This window comes from Hesperophylax consimilis, chromosome 17 (assembly GCF_061612785.1).
Source record: "Hesperophylax consimilis isolate HC1 chromosome 17, BYU_Hcon_1.0, whole genome shotgun sequence".
NCBI classification, from domain to species: domain Eukaryota; kingdom Metazoa; phylum Arthropoda; class Insecta; order Trichoptera; family Limnephilidae; genus Hesperophylax; species Hesperophylax consimilis.
In genome coordinates, this window is record NC_142852.1 from 24083697 (window position 1) to 24107538 (window position 23842).

Consider the following 23842-nt stretch of genomic DNA (forward strand, 5'->3'; position numbering starts at 1 on the left):
AGATGCGACAATTTTGCATGTTGACGAAGCCACCGAGGTGGAAATGGGCCTCATCACTCAAGATGATTTGCATTTGATTCACTCAAGTGAATTTTAATAATTTCAATGCGTTTTTGAAGCGTGTATCGTTCCACTTTTATTAATGGCGTAGTTTCTACTTGTCAAATATCAAAAAATGACAGCTTCAAAAGTAACATCTACCGAAATAGCGGGGTATTCAAAATAACACCTCTTATTGGAAAACCCTCTATTTAGTTTACAGTAAAACCTTATTAAAATAAAAAAAAAAACAATTACTAATCTACTGAGTTCAGTTTTCTTATTTTTGCATCATGCAACTCTCTTAATAAAATCAATTTTAATTTATTTTCTTCTTCCATTAATCTTATTTTGGCCTGCGATTCTTCTTGCATGTGTTGAATTCTCTTTTCATGCTCTTTGCAAAGCATCTTTTTCGTCTCTTGAAATACCATTATTTTCAATTTGTTGTCGGTAATTATCTTTGCCTTCTGAAAAAAATAAAAAAAATTATTAACTTAGTCGACTATGTTTAGGAAAAAGACAGTAGTCCTCAAGTTTTGTGAAAATTACTTTTTTTTTACATACTTGGCCACAGGAGAAAGGAATCAGGTCAGAAAACCAAAGGACCGGTTATTTCACAAAATTGAAATAATGTCAGAACTCGAATAGAACCTTCACAGAACTTTGATGAATTGTTCAAATTCTGTGAAACAACCGGTCCTAAATCTTTGTAAAAATTTAGTTCCAATAATCTAATATTTAACCTTTCCTCTTGTCCTCTAAACTACTGTTCACACTAGGTCAATGGGTCTGAAGCTGGGACGAGACAGTATTGTACTGTCCTCGTATGAAACGTAGATTAATATTGTTGAAATTTAAATATAAATCTAGTGTTATAAATCCCAACATTTGTAAGCCTTTGTTAGAGATTTCCGCTGTGTGGTTAGCAAAAAAAAAAGATTTGATTTAAAAGTGATGCCTAAGTCTTTAACTTGTGTTAACCTTTCACTTACTGTGCTAAAAAAAACCACGTGTTCCAGTGCTGTGTAGTCAATACACATCCCAAAATAAGCGATTTAATATGGGAAAAATATGAATATTCATAGCTAATCGATTATGTTTATTATATATTATATCAAAAGTGATAATAATTGTAATTTAATTGCTGAAAACGTGCGAGGGGGCCACATCTAACGACGGTCCGCGACCAACTGGCTGGCGGCTGGCACAGACAGCTATGCGGTCGTAGGTATCGATGGTCTAAATCAAAATACAACTGCAGACGTGTGGATTTCTCATGTTCCCGCATAGCAAACTAAAGCGGGACATCAATAGCGTGTCATTTCCTCGCAAACTCTTCTCGTAACAGTGTCACACGGTTGATTGTATTGGTGTATTTGTTCCCGATTTTTAACAAAAATCTCTGATTTTTAATTGAATTTGAAAACTATGTAAAATATTATTTTTTAATTCAGTGCATAAATGTATAACGGAGGAATACCTAAAATTTGAACCCAGAATTTATTATATTTATAGAGTTATTAAAGTTATTAGAAGCAATGTGTAGTAAATACACACCACAGATAAGGAAAGGTTAATAATTAATTAAAAATATAAATACAGGTTGGTCAGTTGTATGTAACTACATAAAGTAAATGTGCATGTTAAAAATATATAACTTTCAAATATTTTACAATACGTAATTATGAAAAAACTTATCAAAATCGTGGAACATGACAAAAACGCAAAAACTCAACTTTGAAAAAAATTCCCATCTATTTTTAATTGTCTGTTCCGACGGTGAGATTTGAGACGCCCGGTCTACAAAATTATTATATCTATGGTCGGTCGCTAAACCGGCTCCCATCACAGGACACGGGTGCTGACGATGGAATCTTTTTTTTAAAAGTGACTTGATCAATAATCGGTGGTTCGTTAGCGGGTTACAATGATTGGGTAGTTAACGATAGACTCAGGGCTTCTTGAAAGTGTTTGGCACCTTTTAAATTTTTTGATACTCACTTTAGTGCATGCGCTCCTTGTTGAAGGACGTGTCTCGGCAGTGTGTGGTGGAGAATTATCATCCTCGCTACTGGACATATTATCCTGGACCACCTGAAAATTACATTTTTTGAATATCAGGTGTAGGCTTAGCGTGCAAGTCAAAATGTCGAGCGATCTGCCATGCGCCGGCTGACACTATTTTTTGGTAATAAATTACTTTGCTGATTGCTAACAGTATGGAAGATCTACAGTCTCTCGTGTCTAGGATGAACGAAGATGTAGGAAGAATGAGTTAATGATGAATGTAAGTAAGTCTAAAGTAATGGTGTTTGAAAGAGAGAGTACGAAAACAGTGTGCAATATAGTTGTTGCTGAGGAATACTTGGAGAGTTTGTGTATTTAGGAAGTATGTTCTAGAGAGATGGGAAGGCTGACAGAGATATTGAAAGAAGGGTAAATGCAGGTAATTCCATTCATGGACGACTAAACACAGTTGGCGCTAACAAAAATTTGTCCAAAGAAGCGAAGCTAGCAGTAAACAATGGAGTGCTGGTACCTACCCTGATGTATGGCAGTGACGCAAGGAAATGGCAGAGAAAGGATGAAAGTAGACTGCATGCTGGAGAAATGAGATTACTGAGGCGCATGTGTGGTAGAACCATGTATGATTGTGTGAGAAATGTGCAAGGCTACATGTAAGCGTAATGAGTAAGTTTAAGGCGATGCCACACGTAGTAATGCAAAATCATGTGTTTTTGGTTTGAAAATTTTGTCGCCTAGAAATGTTTCAGATGCTTTAATTAAATACTGCGAGTAGAATATATCTTGGCCTTTGAAATAAACGAGTATTTTTTAGATAAGTCTTATTATAAGCCCAGAAAAAAATAATGTATAGGCCTATGAAAACTGCTTTAAAGTTCAAAATCTCCTACTCACGAACCCATTTTCGGTTATAATTTTATTGTATAATGTGGCAAATTAAGTCATCTATAAAATGATCAAAAAAAAATTAAATATTTATGACTGAATATCCACAAAATAAAATAAAAGGCACTTTTTGGCCATGTTTTTTTCTTGCATAAATCAAAACAGGCGGATGGTGTTAAGCGGGAATTTAAACCTTATCTCAGATACTTGAGTCAGAATAATAGACGAATATGTATGACACGATGTATGAATGTGAATGAGGCAAGGAGTGTGTGGTGTGACCGAGTTGTTTGGCGGTCCGTCCTCTCTGCCTACCCGTGCGGAGAAACGGCGTGATGGTTAGTTATTTAGTAAGCCAACAATATCTGCTAGGGATACGCCGGCAAGCTGTTAAAGCATACGCACCTCAGTATGTAACTTCTTCTGAGGAGAATGAAGCACGGGGGTCGGTCCATTTGAAATCTGACTGCTTGAAGCTGTCACCTATTAATATAAATGAATGATTATTAAACAGTGTCTGGAAAATCATACAACAAGCTGGAAACTGGCGAACCTACATAACATAACCCAAAAAAACATTTTGATATTAAAAAAATATTTTGTCTATTTTTTTTCGACTAATTGAAAGGTTAAAAAAAAAAATTTCGGTGCCAGTTCTAATCTATGATTTAAAATTTTTTTTTTTTTTTATATTAACTCCACACAGGAGGGCCTGAAGAAAATAATTTCCCTCAGGGCCTATGTCATCTTTGGGGATGCTGTGTGGAGGGTCTTTTTGTGGAGAGGAAGGAGTGAACATGGGTCTTGAAGAGTCCCATGTTGTAGGAGGGAGGAAACACAGAGGCTGGCAGTTCGTTCCACAGCCGAGCTGTTGAACTTAAGAACGAATCGTAGAAGCGACCCGTTCTCATGTGACAAATGTCAACCGTGTACAAATGTTGGGCGCGCGTTTGGCGTGTATCCCGACTACGCACCGGTGCCGAAGGGATCAATGACGCTAGTTCCTCGGAGCATCTTCCATTGTAATACCGATAGAACAAGGACAGCATACCTACCTGACGCCTGTGCTCTAAAGATTGCAGTCCGTTTGTTAAGATTGGGGAATCTATCAAACGGACCGCCCGTTTCTGCACAGAGTCAAGGGTTTTTTTCAGGTATTTAGGGGCTCCGGACCAGAGATGGCTGCCAAATTCGACAGTAGGGCGCACTTGCGATTTGTACAGGGTCAGCAGTTGTGTACTATTAAAGTATCTGCGGGCCCTGTACAGTACGCCCAGCTTCTGAGAGGCCAACTTTACTCTGGCTTCGATGGAGCCCCCGTACCTGAGCTGGTCACTTATAGTTACACCGAGCATATCAATGGAAGGCCTGTTCGGAAGATTGCTTCCGTTGAAGGACACTAGATTATCATTTGGATCCCTTTTAGACGTAATCAGACAGGATTGGGTCTTTGAAACATTAAATTCGACGAGATTATTTTTACCCCAGATGTAATTTAAAAAACATTAAACGGTAGATTTTGTGAGAACTGTGTAAAAAACAATAATAAATTAAATTTTTTTAATAGGACCCACAAAGAGTGTTAATACACTTTGATTGATTTGATTGATGCTTAACGCCGGGAAGGGTAATTCTACCTTTTGCGCCGTCCTCATTTCAATGGCAAAAAAGACGGAATTATTCAATGTTTTCATATGAATATTATCATATTAACCTTTCCTTATTTGTAGAGTGTATTTACTACACATTGCTTCTAATAACTCTATAAATATAATAAATTCTGTGTTCAGATTTTAGGTATTCCTCCGTTATACATTTATGCACTGAATTAAAAAATAATATTTTACATAGTTTTCAAATTCAATTAAAAATCAGAGATTTTTGTTAAAAATTGGAAACACATACACCAATACAATCAACAGTGTGATACTAATACGCGAAGAGTGTGCGAGGAAATGACACGCTATTGATGTCCCGCTTTAATTCGCTACGCGCGAACATGAGAAATCCACACGTCCGCAGTTGTATTTTGATTTAGACTATCGATACCTATATCGCATAGCTGTGTGTGTGCCAGCCACCAGCCAGTCGGAAGCGGACCGTCGTTAGATGTGGACCCCTCGCACGTTTTTTTAGCATCTGCCGATGGTTTTTTCATGTTTTCAGCAATTAAATTACAATTATTATCACTTTTGATATAAAATATAATAAACATAATCGATTAGCTATGAATATTAATATTTTTCCCATATTAAATCGCTTATTTAGAGATGTGTATTGACTACACAGCACCGGAACGCGTGGATTTTTTTAGCACAGTAAGGGAAAGGTTAATACAATCTCTTTGTAAAGGTCTCAACTATATGTACGTAATTATCTAATTGTAATTTATTTATTTATTATTCATTAACGCCCTATTGGGATTTTACAGCGGAAATTGATAAATTATGTATGTAAGTGTAACATAATACATGGATAATAGAATAATTATATACAAAAAAATCTCATATGCCAATACTAAGATTAACAACAAATCCAAATAATAACACCTGATATTGTAAATAAAGCAAAGTTTCAAATATAAAGTAAGTATGTACATTGTACATTCGTATATGCATACAATTATTCATGTTTGTTGCAAAACAGTAACACTGAAAACAGGAAAATAATTTACTCGTAAGGTATATAAAAAATAAATATACATGGTTTTCCAATAAGAGGTGTTATTTTGAATAGCCCGCTATTTCGGTAGATGTTACTTTTGAAGCTGTCATTTTTTGACATTTGACAAGTAGAAACTACGCCATTAATAAAAATGGAACGATACACGCTTCAACAACGCATTGAAATTATTAAAATTCATTTGAGTGAATCAAATGCAAATCATCTTGAGTGATGAGGCCCATTTACACCTCGGTGGCTTCTTTAAAAAGCAAAATTGTCGCATCTGGGGCTCGGAAAACCCAAGAGTTATTGTTGAAAAGCCTTTCTATCCTCAATGTGTGACTGTTTGGTGCGGTTTATGGTCCGGCGGAGTCATTGTACCTTACTTTTTCGAAAATGAGGCTGGAGCAACAGTTACGGTGAATGGATTGCGCTATCGAGAGATGATTAATGATTTTTTATGGCCGGAATTGGACGGTATTGATCTGGACAACGTTTACTTTCAACAAGACGGCGCTACGTGCCACACAAGCAACGAAACCATTGATCTTTTGCGATTGAATATCAAAATAACACTTCTTAATGGAAAACCCGTTATTTTTTTTATAAAAGAGAAGATTAAAAAAAAGAAGAAAAATAATGTCTTGTATCTATAGAAAAAAAAAACTAATAAGTAATGGCAAAATATCAACGCTGTAATCAATATCGAATTTAAATAATAGTACTTGAAATGGTAAATAAATCAAAGTATAATATACATATCAAGAATGTCCGTACATGCGTACAGTCATTGATATGCGTGTAAAAAAACAAATAAACAATGTGATTATATAAAGTATGTGATTTAAATGTTCCAAGATATAGAGACAAGATTTTTTTTTTAAAGCTAATAAATAATACAAGTTAATGACTAGCAAATAGGTCTGAAATTAGTGGCCTTTTGAAATTCACAAAATTATTAACACCAAATATAGGGTTTTCCAATAAGAGGTGTTATTTTGATATTCAATCTTAAAAGATCAATGGTTTCGTTGCTTGTGTGGCACGTAGCGCCGTCTTGTTGAAAGTAAACGCTGTCCAGATCAATACCATCCAATTCCGGCCATAAAAAATCATTAATCATCTCTCTATAGCGCAATCCATTCACCGTAACTGTTGCTCCAGCCTCATTTTCGAAAAAGTAAGATCCAATGACTCCGCCGGACCATAAACCGCACCAAACAGTCACACGTTGAGGATAGAGAGGCTTTTCAACAATAACTCTTGGGTTTTCCGAGCCCCAGATGCGACAATTTTGCTTGTTGACGAAGCCACCGAGGTGGAAATGGGCCTCATCACTCAAGATGATTTGCATTTGATTCACTCAAATGAATTTTAATAATTTCAATGCGTTGTTGAAGCGTGTATCGTTCCGTTTTTATTAATGGCGTAGTTTCTACTTGTCAAATGTTAAAAAATGACAGCTTCAAAAGCAACATCTACCGAAATAGCAGGCTATTCAAAATAACACCTCTTATTGGAAAACCCTGTATATCAATGCAAGTCTTTTCTTTATATTTATCTTCGTGCCTTTCGTTTACATCGGTATTTCAACAAAAGGATAGTATATTATTTGTTAGTGAAATAATTCAATTGCTGAAATGAGGGTTTTTATGACCGTTTGATTCGAATCTTTATCTCTGTTGCGCCCCACTCAACTCCTATGTGCAAGCGAGTGAGAGATGTCGATTTAAAGAAAGCAGGTATGAGCAAATACCGATAGGCAGAACGTAATAAACATATTACAAGGTTAATTGAGTTGCTTTTCAAATAATATTCCATTTTTGTTTAGTACTTTTATAGCGGGGTATACATAGAAACTTTGACTAAAATATTTTAATTATTTTCGAAGGTATAGCGATTTAAGCTGCTGACTGTAGGCCGAATGCAACATCAGATGAGAGTAGAGATGGCAGGAGTTCCACTAAAGAACACCAAGGAGTTTGTCTACCTCGGGAGCAAAATAACATGGGACGGTCGGTCTAAGAGCGAGGTCGACAGCCGTATACATCAGGCTAGGCTTTCATTCAATAAAAGGTCGAAAATAATAGAATCCAATAATATAGACCTAAAACTGAGAATACTCCTCATCAAGACCTATGTATGGAGTATCTTGATGTACGGCTGCGAAACATGGTGCCTATCTGAAAGAGATAAACGGAGACTAGAGGCTTTTGAGATGTGGTCCTATAGAAGACTGTTAGGAATTTCCTGGAGAGACCATGTTACAAATGAGGAGGTTCTCCAAAGAATCGAAGGAGGAAGGCACCTGCTCAGGACCTTGTCCGAGAGGCGTGCAAGATGGATCGGCCATGTTATACGACAAGAAGGCCTCTTGCATGTCATAATGGAGGGTATGACCGAGGGGACCAACTCTAGGGGACGCCCACGCCGAGAGTACCTGGAGGACCTGCTGGTGGACGTACGCTGCTCATCATATGCAGAAGTCAAAAGAGCCGCACAAGACAGGGAAGAATGGAAGAGGAGATTAGATAAAATTGCTGCAAACCAATCCCAGGATTGAAACCAGATAGAGAGCGATTTAAAACAAATTAAAGAAATTCAAAGACAACGTAGCGCCAGTGCAAAAAATACCTGTCAGAAATGGGTTAACATACACAATAAATGTTTATTATTTAACTGCTAAGTACTTTTATTACCTGGTTAGGGGCGGGGTACGGCAATTGCTTCACAGAAGGTTCTTTTAATTTTGGAGTGTGTGTGTATTCCATCTGCAATAATAACAAAACTAATTAACTTAAAAATTTGCAATTTAAATCTACGAAAACAGTGAAATCTCTGTCTATCGTTTTTGAAGGGTTCTATTTAAATAATCAATGGCTGCAAGAATACAGGGTGTACCGGCACGTACCCGACAAACTTTAACCAGCTATTCCTTAGCACATTTGGAGTAAAAAATCTTATGTGCACTTTGCTGCCCGGTAACGTTTTTTTTTTAATAAAAAAATTATTATTCATATTTTCACCACATGTCACCACTGTTTTATCCTTTGTCAAAGTTTGAAAACACATCTGACAATATTTTATTCGAATTCCGTTGAATAATGCACGTGTGTACCTATATTGGCGCACGTTTACAATCACAACGAAATGGCACGGCACCATTCGTCTCATTTTTAACTATTATTATTTAGTGTGTGCGAAAGAGCGAAGACGCTTTTTGACATACTTGCTTATAACAGCTGTTGAACACGAAACGCAATGCCAATGACAGTGATGTAGTGTGGAAATTTTAAATTTTTTTGTTTTTAATTGAAAAAAAATGCTACCGGACAGCAAAGTGCCCATAACATTTTTTACTCCAAATGTGCTAAGGAATAGCTGGTTAAAGTTTGTCGGGTACGTGCCGATACACCCTGTATAGAAATAGCTACATTCATACTTAACCACTCAGGACTCGGGCTTATTCTGTCAGAAGGTCGGAGTATTTTCGATTTGCAATAAAATCCAAAATGGAATATTTCTGAATGAATCCGAAAACTAAAAAACAAAATGGAATTTAAATATTTAAAAAAATATATTTTTATTTATAATAACAAAATTTGAAAACGTATTCGATGTATTCAGAAATATTCAATTTTTTGGATTTTATTGCATTGCGGAAATATTACGATCTTTACACAGAATATGCCAGAGGTCTGAGGGAGGTAAACTCCACATTTTCAGTAAAAATTAATCACGATATTTTGTAATCTCTTAGTTCCCTCCAGAAACATAAATCCAGTCCTCTTTTTTATTCTGGTGGTCACTTTGTATACCTTCTTCGAGTGCTGACAGTCTCCATTAAAAGCTCTGGAAAAACCTTAAACCCCCGCATACCCAATTTCTACCCATTTATAACAAGTTTTGCGTTAACCATAGACATATGAATATTAGTAGACCTGCCCTAAGTGATTAAGCGTATTATCCCCACTCCCCATACCGGTTCCATCGGAGCCGGCTGTGCTCGCGTATGGCCTCAAGTGAAATTTGAAAACGTGACGTCATCATTCTTGTGCGAACTATGGTCGAGGCATCATCGGTTCATTTTACGAAATAACACGGCAAAATGTTGACTTGTGATATGAAAACTTGTAAAAATAGATGTGAAAAAGAGAATAAACCCAATTGTCGTATTACATTCCATAAGTAAGCATTATTTTACTTTATTTTAAGCTTATTCACACCGTATTATATGGATCAGTTTTAGAAACATATACTATCACATCACAATGTAGCGATTCTCAAGTGTGCTCATCGTTGTTTACTGGGGTAAGTAAATTATGAAACATTTGTAAAAGTGTCTTAACTAAATACTCTGAAACTAACTACGACTGTGCAAACAGAAGAAATTTACTTTGCCGAATTTGGACTTCGCAAATTAGTTCATAACGTGGCGAGTAATTTGCGCTCCCATGTAAAAATGTCTATTCATTCAAAAGCAAATTTTACTTTTAAGAACTAAATGGTGATATTATAATGCGAGATGCCTATTTACTGTCAGATTGATTTATTGACGAATCACAGTCAGCTTAACCCCCTTCGTTCTTCAACAGTTGATTTTACCCCTCGCCATTATCTTCTCGTCTATTAATTCCTATGTCTGTGCTTTAAATGCAATTAAAGCATTTGTTGAGAGAGTTTTGCTCTATTTCAAACGAGTCATGTTTAATTAAATATTTTCACCATTTTCGCTTAATTATTATTGTTTTTTAATATTAGCGTCTTCCCTCTAACATTCATATTTACATATCTCCTTTTCAAACTATCGTTGAACGCTTACTGCGGGGTCTTAACTCTGATTTGGATTCCTGGACTTGTTGGCATCGAGGGTAATGATATTGCGGATTCCTTCGTTAAAACGAGCAGCATCTAACCCTGTTGTTACCCTCGTAAACCACTTTCCCCTATCTGAGATTTTTTCCATCATCAAAGATAGATCCCGCAATGTTTGGGCAGAGTATTGGCACATTGCTAGTCAATCCAAGAAAGCCTGCTACGCCTCTGTACAAAGGACTATCCTTCAACAATTCCCCGTTTCTCAAAAAAACAAATTTCCTTACTTATTCAAATGAGAATTGGACACTTCTCACCTCTTTAAAATGCACATGCTTGACTCCCCAGATAGTACTTTCTGTGGTCTAGAAGTGGGAACTTTAGATCACATGTTTTTTTGGTTGTCCCTCTCTAAACAAATATCCTCTCTTCTATCAAGCCTTATCTAACATTGCCTCCCCTCCATTCAACATCTCATCTATTCTAAGTCTGAATTCACCTTCCCTTTCTCCATAATTTGAAATGATAGCCTAGAACACCCTTGAAGGGTGAAAGACAGAAACATTAGAAAAAAAATAATTTTAGGTTAGGTTTGATCATTCTCTTTACTAACCATCACACCGTTTCGCCGCAGGGTTAGGCAGAGGGGACGGACTGCCATACAACTCGGTCTTGGCACACACTCCTTGCCTCATTCACATTCATACATACTGTTATTCCGACTCTCGACACGTCCCGACTCAAGTATCTGGTTCACTCGATCGTGCAATGTCTTCCTCCGGCGTCCCCGAATTTTCTACCATTCACATTTGCCGCATATATTCTCCTTACACTATTTTCTTAATTCGGTCGCTCTACAAATGTAAGCGTCCATTTCTTAATCTTACTCATTACGCTTACATCGGTCTTGCATTATTTGCAAATCTCCTCATTTCTCACAAGATCACACATGGTTTTACCACAAGTACGCCTCAGGGATTTCATTTCTACAGCTTTCGTCCTTCCTCTGCCAATTCCATGCTTCTCTACCATACATCAGAGTAGGTACCGGTACTCCATTGTGGACTGTTAGCTTCGCTTCTTTAAACAATATTTTGTTAGCCAACTGCGTCTGACTTTTTTTCAATTTTATATTTTAACTTGGAACCTTAGGATAGGTACATATTTATTAACCTCAGGTTTAAAAATTGCTGATAATTCATTTGTGGTTTCGTCTGCCACAGCGTGGTCATATTGCAGTGGACTGGCCACTTTTGGACTGCCGTCTCCTATTGAAGTAGTCTCTCTTGCACTTCGGCTTCTGTTGGCCTTAGCGATCAATTTCATGGTCTTCCACTGCATCTGAATCTGCGGTAGATCCCTCTGGCGGTCATTGAAGGTGTTAAATCTGAAAACATACAGAATATAAAGTAGAATAGTTTTATATAGCAACAGCACAAGAGGGGTAACGTTCTCCACCACAAATCTAGCGGTCGCAGGTTCAAATAAACATTATTTGATTCATCGAAACTAACTAACCACCACGATTTGACATGGCCCGACTCAAGTATCTAATTCACTTGGTCGTGCCATGTCTTTCTCGGGCGTCCTCGACTTCTGCTACCATTCACATTTGCATCGTATATACACTCCTTTCTTCGCTCATTCGCTTTACATCCCCAAACCATCCAAGTGTCACTTTCTTGATCTTACTCATTACGCTTACATCAGCCTTGCACTCTTTGCGTATCTCCACATGATCATACATGGTTTTACCACACATACGCCTCAGGGATTTCATTTCAACAGCATTCAATCTACTTTCATCCTTTCTTTGCCAGTTCCATGCGTCACTTCCATACATCAGGCTAGGTACCAACACTCCATTTTGAACTGCTAACTTCGCTTCTTTGGACAATTTTTTGTTAGCGCCAACTGCGTTCAGTCCTCCATGAATGGAGTTACCTGAATTTCCCCTTGTTTCAATATCTCTGTCAGCCTTCCCATCTCTCTAGAACATACTTCCTAAATACACAAACTCATCCACCTGCTCCAAGTATTCCTCAGCAACAACTATATTGCACACTGTTTTCGTACTCTCTCTTTCGAACACCATTACTTTAGACTTACTTACATTCATCATTAACTCATTCATTGAAGAGGCAGATAAAAGTAAGAACTCTAAACGAAACATGAAACAGAACAAAACACAGAAAGAAAAAAGGTAAAGGTCTCAACTGGGAATCGAACCCAAGATCTGTCGCTTACCGGGAACCTGTTTAAACCTGTATGCCATGAGAAAGTGTATACAATTTTTTGACAGAATCGCTTGCACTTGAAACACTTTAAAGTTCATATTTGATTCCATTTTCGATTTCCCTCAAAAAGGGTCTGGTGTTCCAAAGGTTAAAGCAGATTTTTTATGCTTCTTGATGAAATTTTGCACACCATCCGAGTCTGTCTGTTTGTGCGTTTAGTTCTTCTAAACTACGCAACGTAATTTGACGGGGTTTTCAATATCATTTAGAGTATTACTTCCGGAAGGTTTATAAATATAATGATATACATGCATATTATATTTAGTTAAAGAAGAGAAGTCGATGTTTTGTAATCAAGTCGTAAAAAAAATATTAATGCTGAGAAACGCTGGCTAAACCTTATGAGATATATCTAAATAATAATATTTGGCTAATTTATATAGCGCCGTTTTCGTGAAAAAGTGCGCGGTACAAATATATTTATTAAATAATTAATACTAGAACTAATGACTTATATCTAGTGACTTACAATGTACTACGTGATTGTATATCTTAAAAACCCCTCACAACCTCGAAAATTAAATTACGAAAAAACAATTTATAAGTCCCCGAGTAACGCTGGGTACATGTCAACTAGTTCAAAATTAAAGGAAAACTAGTGTCTACACCTGATATGTATGAAGCTAGGGATTTCATATACTATTACTATAAATGTTGAACAAGAGTGGACCCAAGTGGGATCCTTGTGGAATATAACTATTATACTTAACAAGTAGGTGTATGTACTTTAACAGTATAGACTTCCAAGCTTTTCTCTTGGCAAACAGGGTGTTGGTGTCACTTCTTTTATTCTCCACTACCTGCAAACTCTCCTTAATGCACCGTTTCAATAATACCTAGAACCAAAACATCTTCATTAACTCATGCACTTAATAATAACAAATGACTGGACAAACATTAACATTTTATTATATTATTGAAGCGATTCCTAAACGCAAATTTGAAACAGAAAAAGATACGGTCACATCTAGGACTCAAACCCAAGACCTTTGCCTTGCCGGGGCACTGCTCTACCAACTGAGCTAATGGGACCCTATCTCTTTCAGTCATATTTAACTGTATCATACTTCGAATAAGAACTACCAAAATTTACATTTTTTGTAACTAAAATCAGTGATAATGAAAAAATATATAAAATCACTTATTTTATAAGACAAATGTATTACAGATGTTACTATCACCTCACTGTTTTGTTTTTTCAAATTGCGGTTGGTACTTTTGTTTTCATGTGCATATTTTACTTGTTTTGTGGCTATTTTCAAGATTGGAATATAAAGCTTGGTGTTTTCTCTTTCTAACACCATTAAGATCATATTTCTAAGTACAACAGTAAGGAAGAAACAACGACTTCAGTGAGACCATATTTTGTTTCCAAAAGCGAACAATTAGCATGAAGAGAAGGAAAATTGACAAAGTAAATTATTCCTAGATGAAGTAAGGTATCTTTTTTCTTTATGTATTACTATTATTTGTACTAGGACTGTTAATAATTATTAAATGGCATTTGTGTCGTTAATTCCAAATAAATAAATAATATCAGAAGAAAATTTGACCGGCGGGTGATCTTCCAATTATAATGATGAAAATAATAAAAAGCAAAGAACCAAACCTTTTCGCGCTCTTCCCAATTCTTGTTTCTTTTTCTCTTCTTTTGGTTTTTTGTGTTCATTTTAGCCGAGTTATCCATCATGTGCGACACTAAAATAATATGAAATTTTAAGATCCGGTCTACAAACACGGTTGACGGTTGTCTAAATGACTACCAGGCAGTAAATAAGTTTTTATTTATTTATTGAATATAAACGGTATAAATATACCACACACCATAATTCATGTCACAGAATAATTAACTGTGGCATTTGATCATAAAATGATGACAGAAAGAATAAAATTAATTATTGAAGACAAATTTCTTAAGTATGTAAATTTTAAGGTCAGAATTCCTATTGATTTCATTAATTATGTCAGTTTGATGAATCAATTGCATCTAATAACACTGTCTGACAAGAGAATAATTTCAGACCTGGTTGTGTTACACAGAGTCATTAACAACTTCATTGATAGTCCTGCCATCTTTGCCACTATTAAACTCCATGTACCGACTAGGAATACGAGACAAAATATAACATTCTTCTGCAATACATACACGACCAACTATCAGACACACTCACTGACCAATAGGATGCATGATCTGGGCGACAAGTATGGGGGTGCTATTGATTTATTTATTGAATCCATATATAGAATTAAGCATAATCTATACCAGCACTTTGTCGAATCCTACAAATTAGAGTAGCGTTGGTAAATTAGTTATAATGTTTTGTCTTATATGTAGTGTTGTTGTAATTTATTTTTTACTTTATGTTACTCTTACGTTTAAACAGATAAACAGATCCGCTACATCTGCGTACCTATTACTAACTTCATGTAATCTAGGTACAAGCAAGTGTTTGAAATGTTCAGTCTTAGAATTGTTACAATTAAAGAGTGTTTTAGAGCGAGTAGCTCTTATGGGTACATGCAATTCAATGAAGTTTATTAAATCAAGGCTGTCTACACTACCATTTACAATTTTGAACATAAATATTAAGTCGGATATAATTCTTCGATCTGAGAGTTTTAATAAATTTAATTTTACGTCCCATGTGATAATCATTTATTTTTTTCGTAAAAAGATTCCCTTACCTTGCCTGCCCAACAAACGGGTGGCGGTATAGTTGCTCTGTCTTTACATTGTGCAGACAGGGGCGCCCTTGTGAGGTATTACACCAAATGACAATGAATCAGGATAAGCAACGGGAATTTCTTTCTGTAGCTGGCCCTATAGAACTCTGCTCCTTAAGTTCTTTGTTAGCGCTTATTCCGATCAGTTCTTCTTGTCACGTGATATCCGATTCTTTAACATTCCATTTCGATAGTAAAAATATCCTCAAACTTAGTTTTGAAGTCTGTGTAAAGTACATTTCAATGTTGAACGTCATTATTACCCTGGACATTTTTCAAAAACAAGTTGGGGAACTAGGAAAATTCGCAGCTTCCAATGTCCAATGTTTTGCTTGAATATATTAATTCTGACGAGAAAAGGAACGTAGACTCTATTTATATACCTCAATTAACAACTTTACGAAATATAAAAAATGCAAATATAAAAAATAAGTAATTTCTCAGTCTATTATTTATTTATTTATTTCACGCCTATTAAGGCTTTTACATACATATATATAAAAAATATTTACGAAATTATACATGAAAATAGTGCAGGAAACGACTATTAAAACAATTGCAGAAAAATAAATATAAAGTCAAAATATCACTCAACTTGATTTGATCTACACAGAATGCAGGCACAACATATAAAAAATCCAAAATATTTTTTTCTATTTCAGTTGACAAAATTATTATATGTTAGTCAAATCAAATTAAATACCTTTATTCAAATATTCCACTACTCGATGAAAAAAAAAACTTCAATAGGGTATGCTTATATATTGAAATTGATGTACTAAATATATCAACAACATCTGAATATTTGTTTCCTAGCTGTTGAATCCGTCGCATAGGAGTATGATATTGGGACGTTGACATAGAATTGCTACAATAATACGGTAGGTACTGTCTTGAAACCGACCTGCTTGGAGTATGAAAAGAGATTACATATAATAAATCAGGGGTATCAAACATTGAATTAATGATTTTATACAAACAGGTTAAATCGGAAATAATTCTGCGATCAGATAATTTTATTAAATTTAATGAACAAAGTAAGTTATCGTAATTTAGGTTTTCTCTAGGAATGCCCATTTTGAAATTTACATATCTTAAAAATTTATTTTGGATTCTTTCAATCGCATGTGAATGAACCTCATAATTTGGGGACCAAACCGTGGAATTGTATTCTAGATGACTCCTTACTAGTGACATATATAATGTTTTTACAGTATTTACCTTATTGAAATCACTAGATACCCTTAAAATAAATCCCAACATTTTCAAAGCTTTATTGGTTATTATTTCAATATGCTTGATAAAGTTAAGTTTCGTGTCAAACCAAATACCTAAGTCATTAATTTCCGAGACAGATACTAACGACATGTTGTTAATGGAATAATCAAAAAATATTGGATACTTTATTCGATGAAACCTCATAATTTGACATTTGCTTATGTTAAGTTGCAAGCGGTTATCACGACACCATATAATTAATCTTGACAAGTTATTTGACAATATATGGCAATCGTTAATGTTTCTGATTGCTTTGAATAATTTCAGGTCGTCTGCAAACATTAACACTTGAACATCATTGAAAATATACAATACATCATTGACAAATAATAAAAACAGGATTGGTCCTAAGTGTGATCCCTGGGGAACACCACTCGTAGCAGTGAATTTGTATGAAAATGTGCCATCAATTTTAACAGCCAGTAATCTGTCGGTCAAGTAACTATTAAACCACTTATATAGTGAACCACCTATACCGAATTTATGGAGTTTATTCAGCAATAACTCATGATTGACTTTATCGAACGCCTTGCTAAAATCGGTATAAATAGAGTCAACTTGACATTTACTAGACATGGAATCAGATATATAGTTTTGATAGGTTAACAAGTTAGTAAGGGTAGATTTTCCAGTAGAGAAACCATGTTGCTTAGGAGAAATGACGTGGTTTAATCGGAAAATAACTTTTTTAAGAAGAATTTTTTCAAAAACTTTAGGAATTGTTGATAAAAGGCACACCGGTCTGTAATTAATCACCTCGTGTTTATCGCCTTTTTTAAAAATAGGTGTAAGAAAGCTGAATTTCCATTTAGTAGGAAAACATCCTGTTCGTAAAGACTGATTAAACAGCAAATATAAAGGATACGCCAGATTGGTAGCACAATTATTCAAAAATACAGGAGGTATTTTATCTGGTCCACCACTTTTGCTTTGATCTAGTAATTTTAGTTCAGTCAATATATCATTATATTCTATGTGGATAAAAGATAAATTAAGATTATGATCAGTAGTAAAATTTGATACTGTACTAGCAGAAACTGGTGTCTCACATTCATAAACGCTTTTAAAAAAATCAGCAAAAAGGTCAGCGATACTTTTAGTGTCTTTGGCCTTTTTACCTGCATATTCCAAGTTGGCGGGTATACCAAAGTTGTTATTTTTCATTGATTTTGCATAGTTCCAAAAATACTTTACATTATGATTTATTGAAGTTTCAACATTATTAATAAAAGAATTGTAGCACATTTTTGATAAGATTTTACAATCTTTTCTAACGTTTTTAAATTCAATATAATTTGATAAAGACCTGTCTTCTTTATATTTCTTATGTAAAACTTTTTTAAGGGCAGTTAATTGAACAAGTTCCTTGTTGAACCATCTCGGATATTTTGATTCTTTAAAATGAATGAGTGGGATGAGATCTGTAATAATTTTATCCAGCAAGTAATAAAAAGATTCAATATTTTGATTAATATCGCCTTCCTTAAGAAATGACCAATCTTCCTTGTGGAGACGATCATTTATGTCCCGATAATTCGCATTTTTAAAGTTATACGTAGGAATTGAATTATTTTGATTGCCTTCTTTAGTACAAGAGATAAGTATTGCTAGTGGGGGATGGTGGTTGTCTATCGGAAGAATAGACTCTAATGATTCATTTATAATAACGTTGCTTTCATTTGACAAAACTAGATCAAGAACACGATTATTAATATTACGTACATGGTTATATTGGGTTAAATTAAAAAGTAAAGACATATCTAGAATTACTCGTTCGCAGGCGGTTGCTGGTATTGAATTAAAATTACTGTCTAAAACGTTGAAATTGCAATTAGGTAAATTATAATCACCGCAAATAATTATTTGATGATTTGGATATTTTGTTTTTACTAACTCAACATCTTCACAGTGTTTTTTATAGATTGATATGTTGACATTAGGAGGAATATAAACAGTTCCAATAATAGTTTTCTTGAAATCACCACTTAACAATACGAACAATTGTTCCACATCAGTATTTTTGATTTTGAGTGCTTTCGAAGTAATATTTTTGCGGACCGCTATCAGGACACCACCTCCTCTTGTATTGGAGCTGGTATTCTGACTCCGGTCTGCTCGGTGGACATGGTGCCTATGTAGTCCTAGCTCCGCTGAGAAGATTGATGATGTTAGCCATGTTTCAGTGAGTATGATGACATCATTTGAGAAAGATGGAGCATTTACTCTGAACTCCTTTAATTTTGTTCTGATGCCCCTGACGTTCTGGTAGTAGATGAGGCGTTTATATGGCTGGAGTTTTTTGGTTGAACATTGATAATTTTAGGTGAGTTGTTAATATATTTTATGGTTAAATTATTTTCTCCCTTATTTTTCCGGTTTTCTAACTCCTTCCATACATTTTGAATTTCTTGGCGCTGAACCCATGTTAAGTCTTTTTTGGTTTTAATACTGAAATTTTTGTAGTCTATCGCCTTTTTTTGAAGAACCAGTTTCACTTGATGTTGATCTGACAGTTCAATCTTGATCGGACGTATTTTATCCATTTCTTTTTTACCTAAACGGAACATTTTTATTTCAGAGGTATCAACATTTTCAACTTTGCTTAGAATGCTCAAAACTTTGTTCTTATCCTCCCTCATGCAGTCAGTTTGAGTACCAGTTGAGCACTCAGGTACATTAAACATTATAATATTCTTAGAACGTAATTTTCTCTCCTCCATTTCCGCTAGTGTTTCGCAAATTCCAGGTAGGTCTTGTATGGTGTTAGGTAGAGGTTGGACCTGAGGTGGCTTCTGTTGTGAGATGTTTGTATAGGCCTTCAGCTCTCCTTCCAGGAAGCCCACTTTCGCACCAACAACACTAATATTCCCCAAAAGTTCCGAAAGTTTAGGAGTTAATTTAGCCATTTGCTCTTTGGTAAATTTATTCGATGGATCCATAATGGTACTGTTCATAGAGTTTATTATATTACTTGCCATCGTAATAAAATGGTAGGGATCACACGAATCCATAATTAGTAGATCGAAGCAGAAATATAAAATATGAAAAAGTTTAGCTGCCCTGATCACGTACTCGGGATAGTATGCGTAAATGTGAAGGTAACTTTACTTACACACACACTTGAAGCAAGTGCGAACTAACGAATCGACAGTTCGATTGACAGATTTATATTTATTTTGTTTTTGATATATCTTTTAACTGCGAGATTGGAATCACTTGGAATTCTGTCACTACACTAAAACTCGATTTGCACTTGTAATTTAGTACTTCCTATACGCACAGGTATAAAATTAAGTATTCTTATTTATGTTTTAAACTGGAGCAGAAACAAAACCGTGCACTGTTTACATGTAGTATTGTTGTGATATATATGATATTTGTGTTAGGTATATTGTGTCATTTACGGAACTCCTAAATGTTGACTTGAGGTAAATGGGGGTCTGCTTGTATGTACATTTGAATCTCGTGGACCCCAAATATTTTTCTCGCTGACATAGACCCCCAGCAAGCCGATATCGACTCCTGGGGGTCCATATAGACCACTTCGGGAACCTCTGGTTTATACTTTCAATGGGAATACCGAGTATAATAAGATATTGAAGGATGACCAAAAGTGTTAAAAATAATTTCCCTCTGGCCTATATCATCTCCGGGGAAGCTGTGTGGGGGTTTTTTAATCTTTGATCTTGAAGGGACTTATGTTGTAGGAGGGAGAAAACACAGAGGCCGGCAAATAGTGTCACAGCCGAGCTGTTAAACTCAAGTACAAGTCGTAGAAGCTATCCGTTCTCATGTGACAAATGTCAACTGTGTACATAATATATGTTGGGCGCGCGTTTGGTGTGTTTTCCGACTCTGACTACGATAGTTCCTCAGAGCATCTTCGATTGTAATACCGGTAGAACGAGGACACCTACCTGACGCCTGAGCTTCAAGGATTGCATAGATTTTACAGGCGTCAGGTGCGAATTCTGTCCCCGTTCTACCGCAATTTCAATGAAAGATGAAAATTGACATTTATCTCCTCAAAAAGACGTTCCACAGAGCATTGCCAAAGATATTGTAGGCTCTTAGAGAAATCATTTTCCTCTAGGACTCCTGTGTGAAGTTAACTAACTAACTAACTAACCATCACACCGTTTCCCCCCCAGGGGTAGGCAGAGAGGACAGCCAACAACTCGGTCTTGGCAAACACTCCTTGCCTCATTCACATTCATACATACTCTTCTATTATTCTGACTCTTGACATGGCCTGATTCAAGTATCTGATTCACTTGATCGTGCCATGTCTTCCTCAGGCGTCCCCAACTTGTGATACCATTCACATTTGCGTCATATATTCTCCTTACACTCTATTCATCTCTAATTCGCTCTACATGCCCAAACCATCTAAGTATCCCTTTCTTAATCTTATTCATTACGTTTACATCAGCATATCCAAATTTCTAACACGAACATACATGGTTTTACCACACATACGCCTCAGTGATCTCATGTCTACAGCATTCAGTCTACATTTATCCTTTCTCTGCCAGTTCCATGCCTCACTTCCGTACATCAGGGTAGGTACCAGCACTCCATTGCTCGTTTGCTCGACTCGACTCGACTGCTCGTTTCTTCGTTCATTCGCTCTACATGCCCAAACTATCTGAGCGTCCCTTTCTTAATCTCACTCATTAAGCTTACATCAGCCTTTGCGGATCTCCGCATTACTCACACAATCATACATGTTTTAACACACATTGGCCTCAGTGATTCATTCAGTATTTCATTCTTCCTCTGCCAGTTTCATGCCTCACTTCATCAGGGTGGGTACCAGCACTCCATTGCGGACTGCTAGCTTCGCTTCTTTGGACAATTTTTTGTTAGCGCCAACCACGATAATTTCTCCATTAATGGAGTTATATGAAGTTAATGTGTAAAAAAAACACACCACTAAATTCTAAAATATCTCTAAATAGTATAAAATAAAGTCGCTATCCGCGTCTGTCTGTTTGTGCGCTTAGTTCTTCTAAACTACGTAACGGATTTTGATAGGATTTTTACTATCATTTAGAGAACTTCTTCCGGAATGTTTACATATATAATACATGTATATTATATTTATGGAAGGTAGAGAAAAGTCAATGTTTTATAATCAAGTCGTAAAAATATATTTTCAGGCACTACATTGCTAACGCTGGCTAAACCTTATGAGATACATCAAAATAATGTACTACGGAATTGTATATCTTAAATAGGCCTACAGAAAAGTCCTTTATGATATATGTCTATCTCCTAAGGATAACTCCCAACATCGCCGGATACACGTCAACGAGTAGAAAAATTTGTTGAATATTATGCTTCTTACTTGATATTCTGTCGACATTCTCAGAGTACTGCGGGCATTCATCTGTCGTATTGGGGAATCCTATATCGATGTACAACATCTCCCCCTCGTCTGCCACTGGCTCTGTTTTGATGGCCACACTGTCTGTGTCAGAGAAGTCCATGGCAACACTATTGAAACACAAGACTCAGCGAGACAATACTGGCTAGGATCACAATGTGATATCTGGAACAAAGCAAAAAAAATACAATTACACAAAAATAATTATGCACTAATCGAAGACAGGTAGACAAAGAGGGAATTTAGTATACCTCTAGGAACAAATTGCACTGTATTTCAAGCTGAGGTGGAGGCCATCTTAGCTTGTGCGCAGGAGAACATATGTATAGGGTACAGGAATAAGAACATAGGCATGTTCTGATAGCCAGGCAGCCATAATGGTACTGCAAAGTAACCGATGCCACTCCAGACTTATGTGACACCTCACAAGAGTGTCCCTGTCTGTGCAGTGTACAGACAGGGACACTATGTCACCACCCGGTTGGGCGGCGTTGTGAGGCGGAATAAGGTAGGGGCTGTAGGAAGGGATTTGTTAATGCGGGCCTTGAAGAGGCTCGGATTATAGGAGGGAGGAAAAACAGATGCCGTTCCACATACGAGCCGACTTACACAAAAACGAGTCGTAAAAACGGCCCGTTCTCATGAAGCCAACGTCAACCGTGAACGGGTGTTCAGTTCGTGTCCGTCGAGTTTCGCGCACGTGCACCGGTGCATCAGGAATCAATGCTGCTAGCTCCTTGGAGCAGGCTCCATTGAAATACCTGTAGAACAGACACAGCATGCCTACATTGCGTCTATGCATTAGAGAAGGCAATCGGTCTGTTAACAACGGATTGTCAATCAGACGGATCGCTGTCCTTTGCACAGATTCAAGCAGGTTTATCAAGTATTTTGGGGCACCAGCCCAAAGGTGGCTCCCAAATTCAATAGTTGGGCGGACTTGAGACTTGTACAGGGTCAGCAGCTGGTCACTGTTGAAGAATCTCCTAGCCCTGTACAAGACCTGATTTACTTGGGCTTCTATGGATCCCCGAGACTTGAGCTGGTCTGATATAGTAACTCCAAGCATTTCAATGGAGTCTTTATTGGGGAGAGTGCTCCCATTAAATTGCACCAGACAGTCATTGATCTCCCTCTTTGCCGAAATCAGACACGCTTGGGTTTTTGAGACGTTGAAACTGACCAAGTTGGCCTTACCCCAGGCACGAACCATCTCGAGGTGGTGGTCAATTTTTTGCTTCAAAACTTCCCGAGCTGTTCGGACATCATAGGTGGAAGGGAGCCTGTCAATGGAATGCAAAACCATTCTTGAAGAACTTGTTACCATCAATAAAATAACCCTAATCTGGGTACCAGACATAAAGGAATTTAGGGCAATCAGCAGACTGATGGACTATCAAGGAAAGGGGCGAAAGCAACACTTGTAGGATCCAAGCCAGCCGTAGGAGTAGCAGCTTGCCATACTAAAATACATATTGATAGGTGGGTCAAATCCCAGCACCGCAAAGAATGGGAGAGGGCACTTGGAATGAGACAATCCAAAGTACTCATAAAAGGACCAGACCCTAGACGAACCAAGAAACTACTCGATATGGACAGAAACTCGCTGAGGGAACTGGTAGGACTACTAACGGGACACTGCCATCTCAGGAGACACATGCAGATATTGGGAGTGGAAAACACCAATGGATGAAGAGACTCCAATTCACCTATGGTGCCAATG

At 36.5% G+C, this 23842-nt stretch overlaps 1 protein-coding gene across 1 annotated transcript; it reads right to left on the reverse strand.

Moving 5' to 3' along the window:
* Positions 1 to 3: 3 nt before the first annotated feature.
* Positions 4 to 22236, reverse strand: LOC149416304 (uncharacterized). The gene is made up of 8 exons (XM_089642116.1): positions 22081 to 22236; positions 14338 to 14426; positions 13455 to 13564; positions 11605 to 11818; positions 8316 to 8387; positions 3358 to 3435; positions 2044 to 2136; positions 4 to 509 (listed from the first exon to the last, which is right to left on the reverse strand). The coding sequence occupies exons 1-8, from the start codon at positions 22220 to 22222 to the stop codon at positions 297 to 299; spliced, it is 1011 nt and encodes a 336-aa protein (XP_089498242.1). The 5' UTR covers positions 22223 to 22236; the 3' UTR covers positions 4 to 296.
* Between the last annotated feature and the right edge of the window lie 1606 nt (positions 22237 to 23842).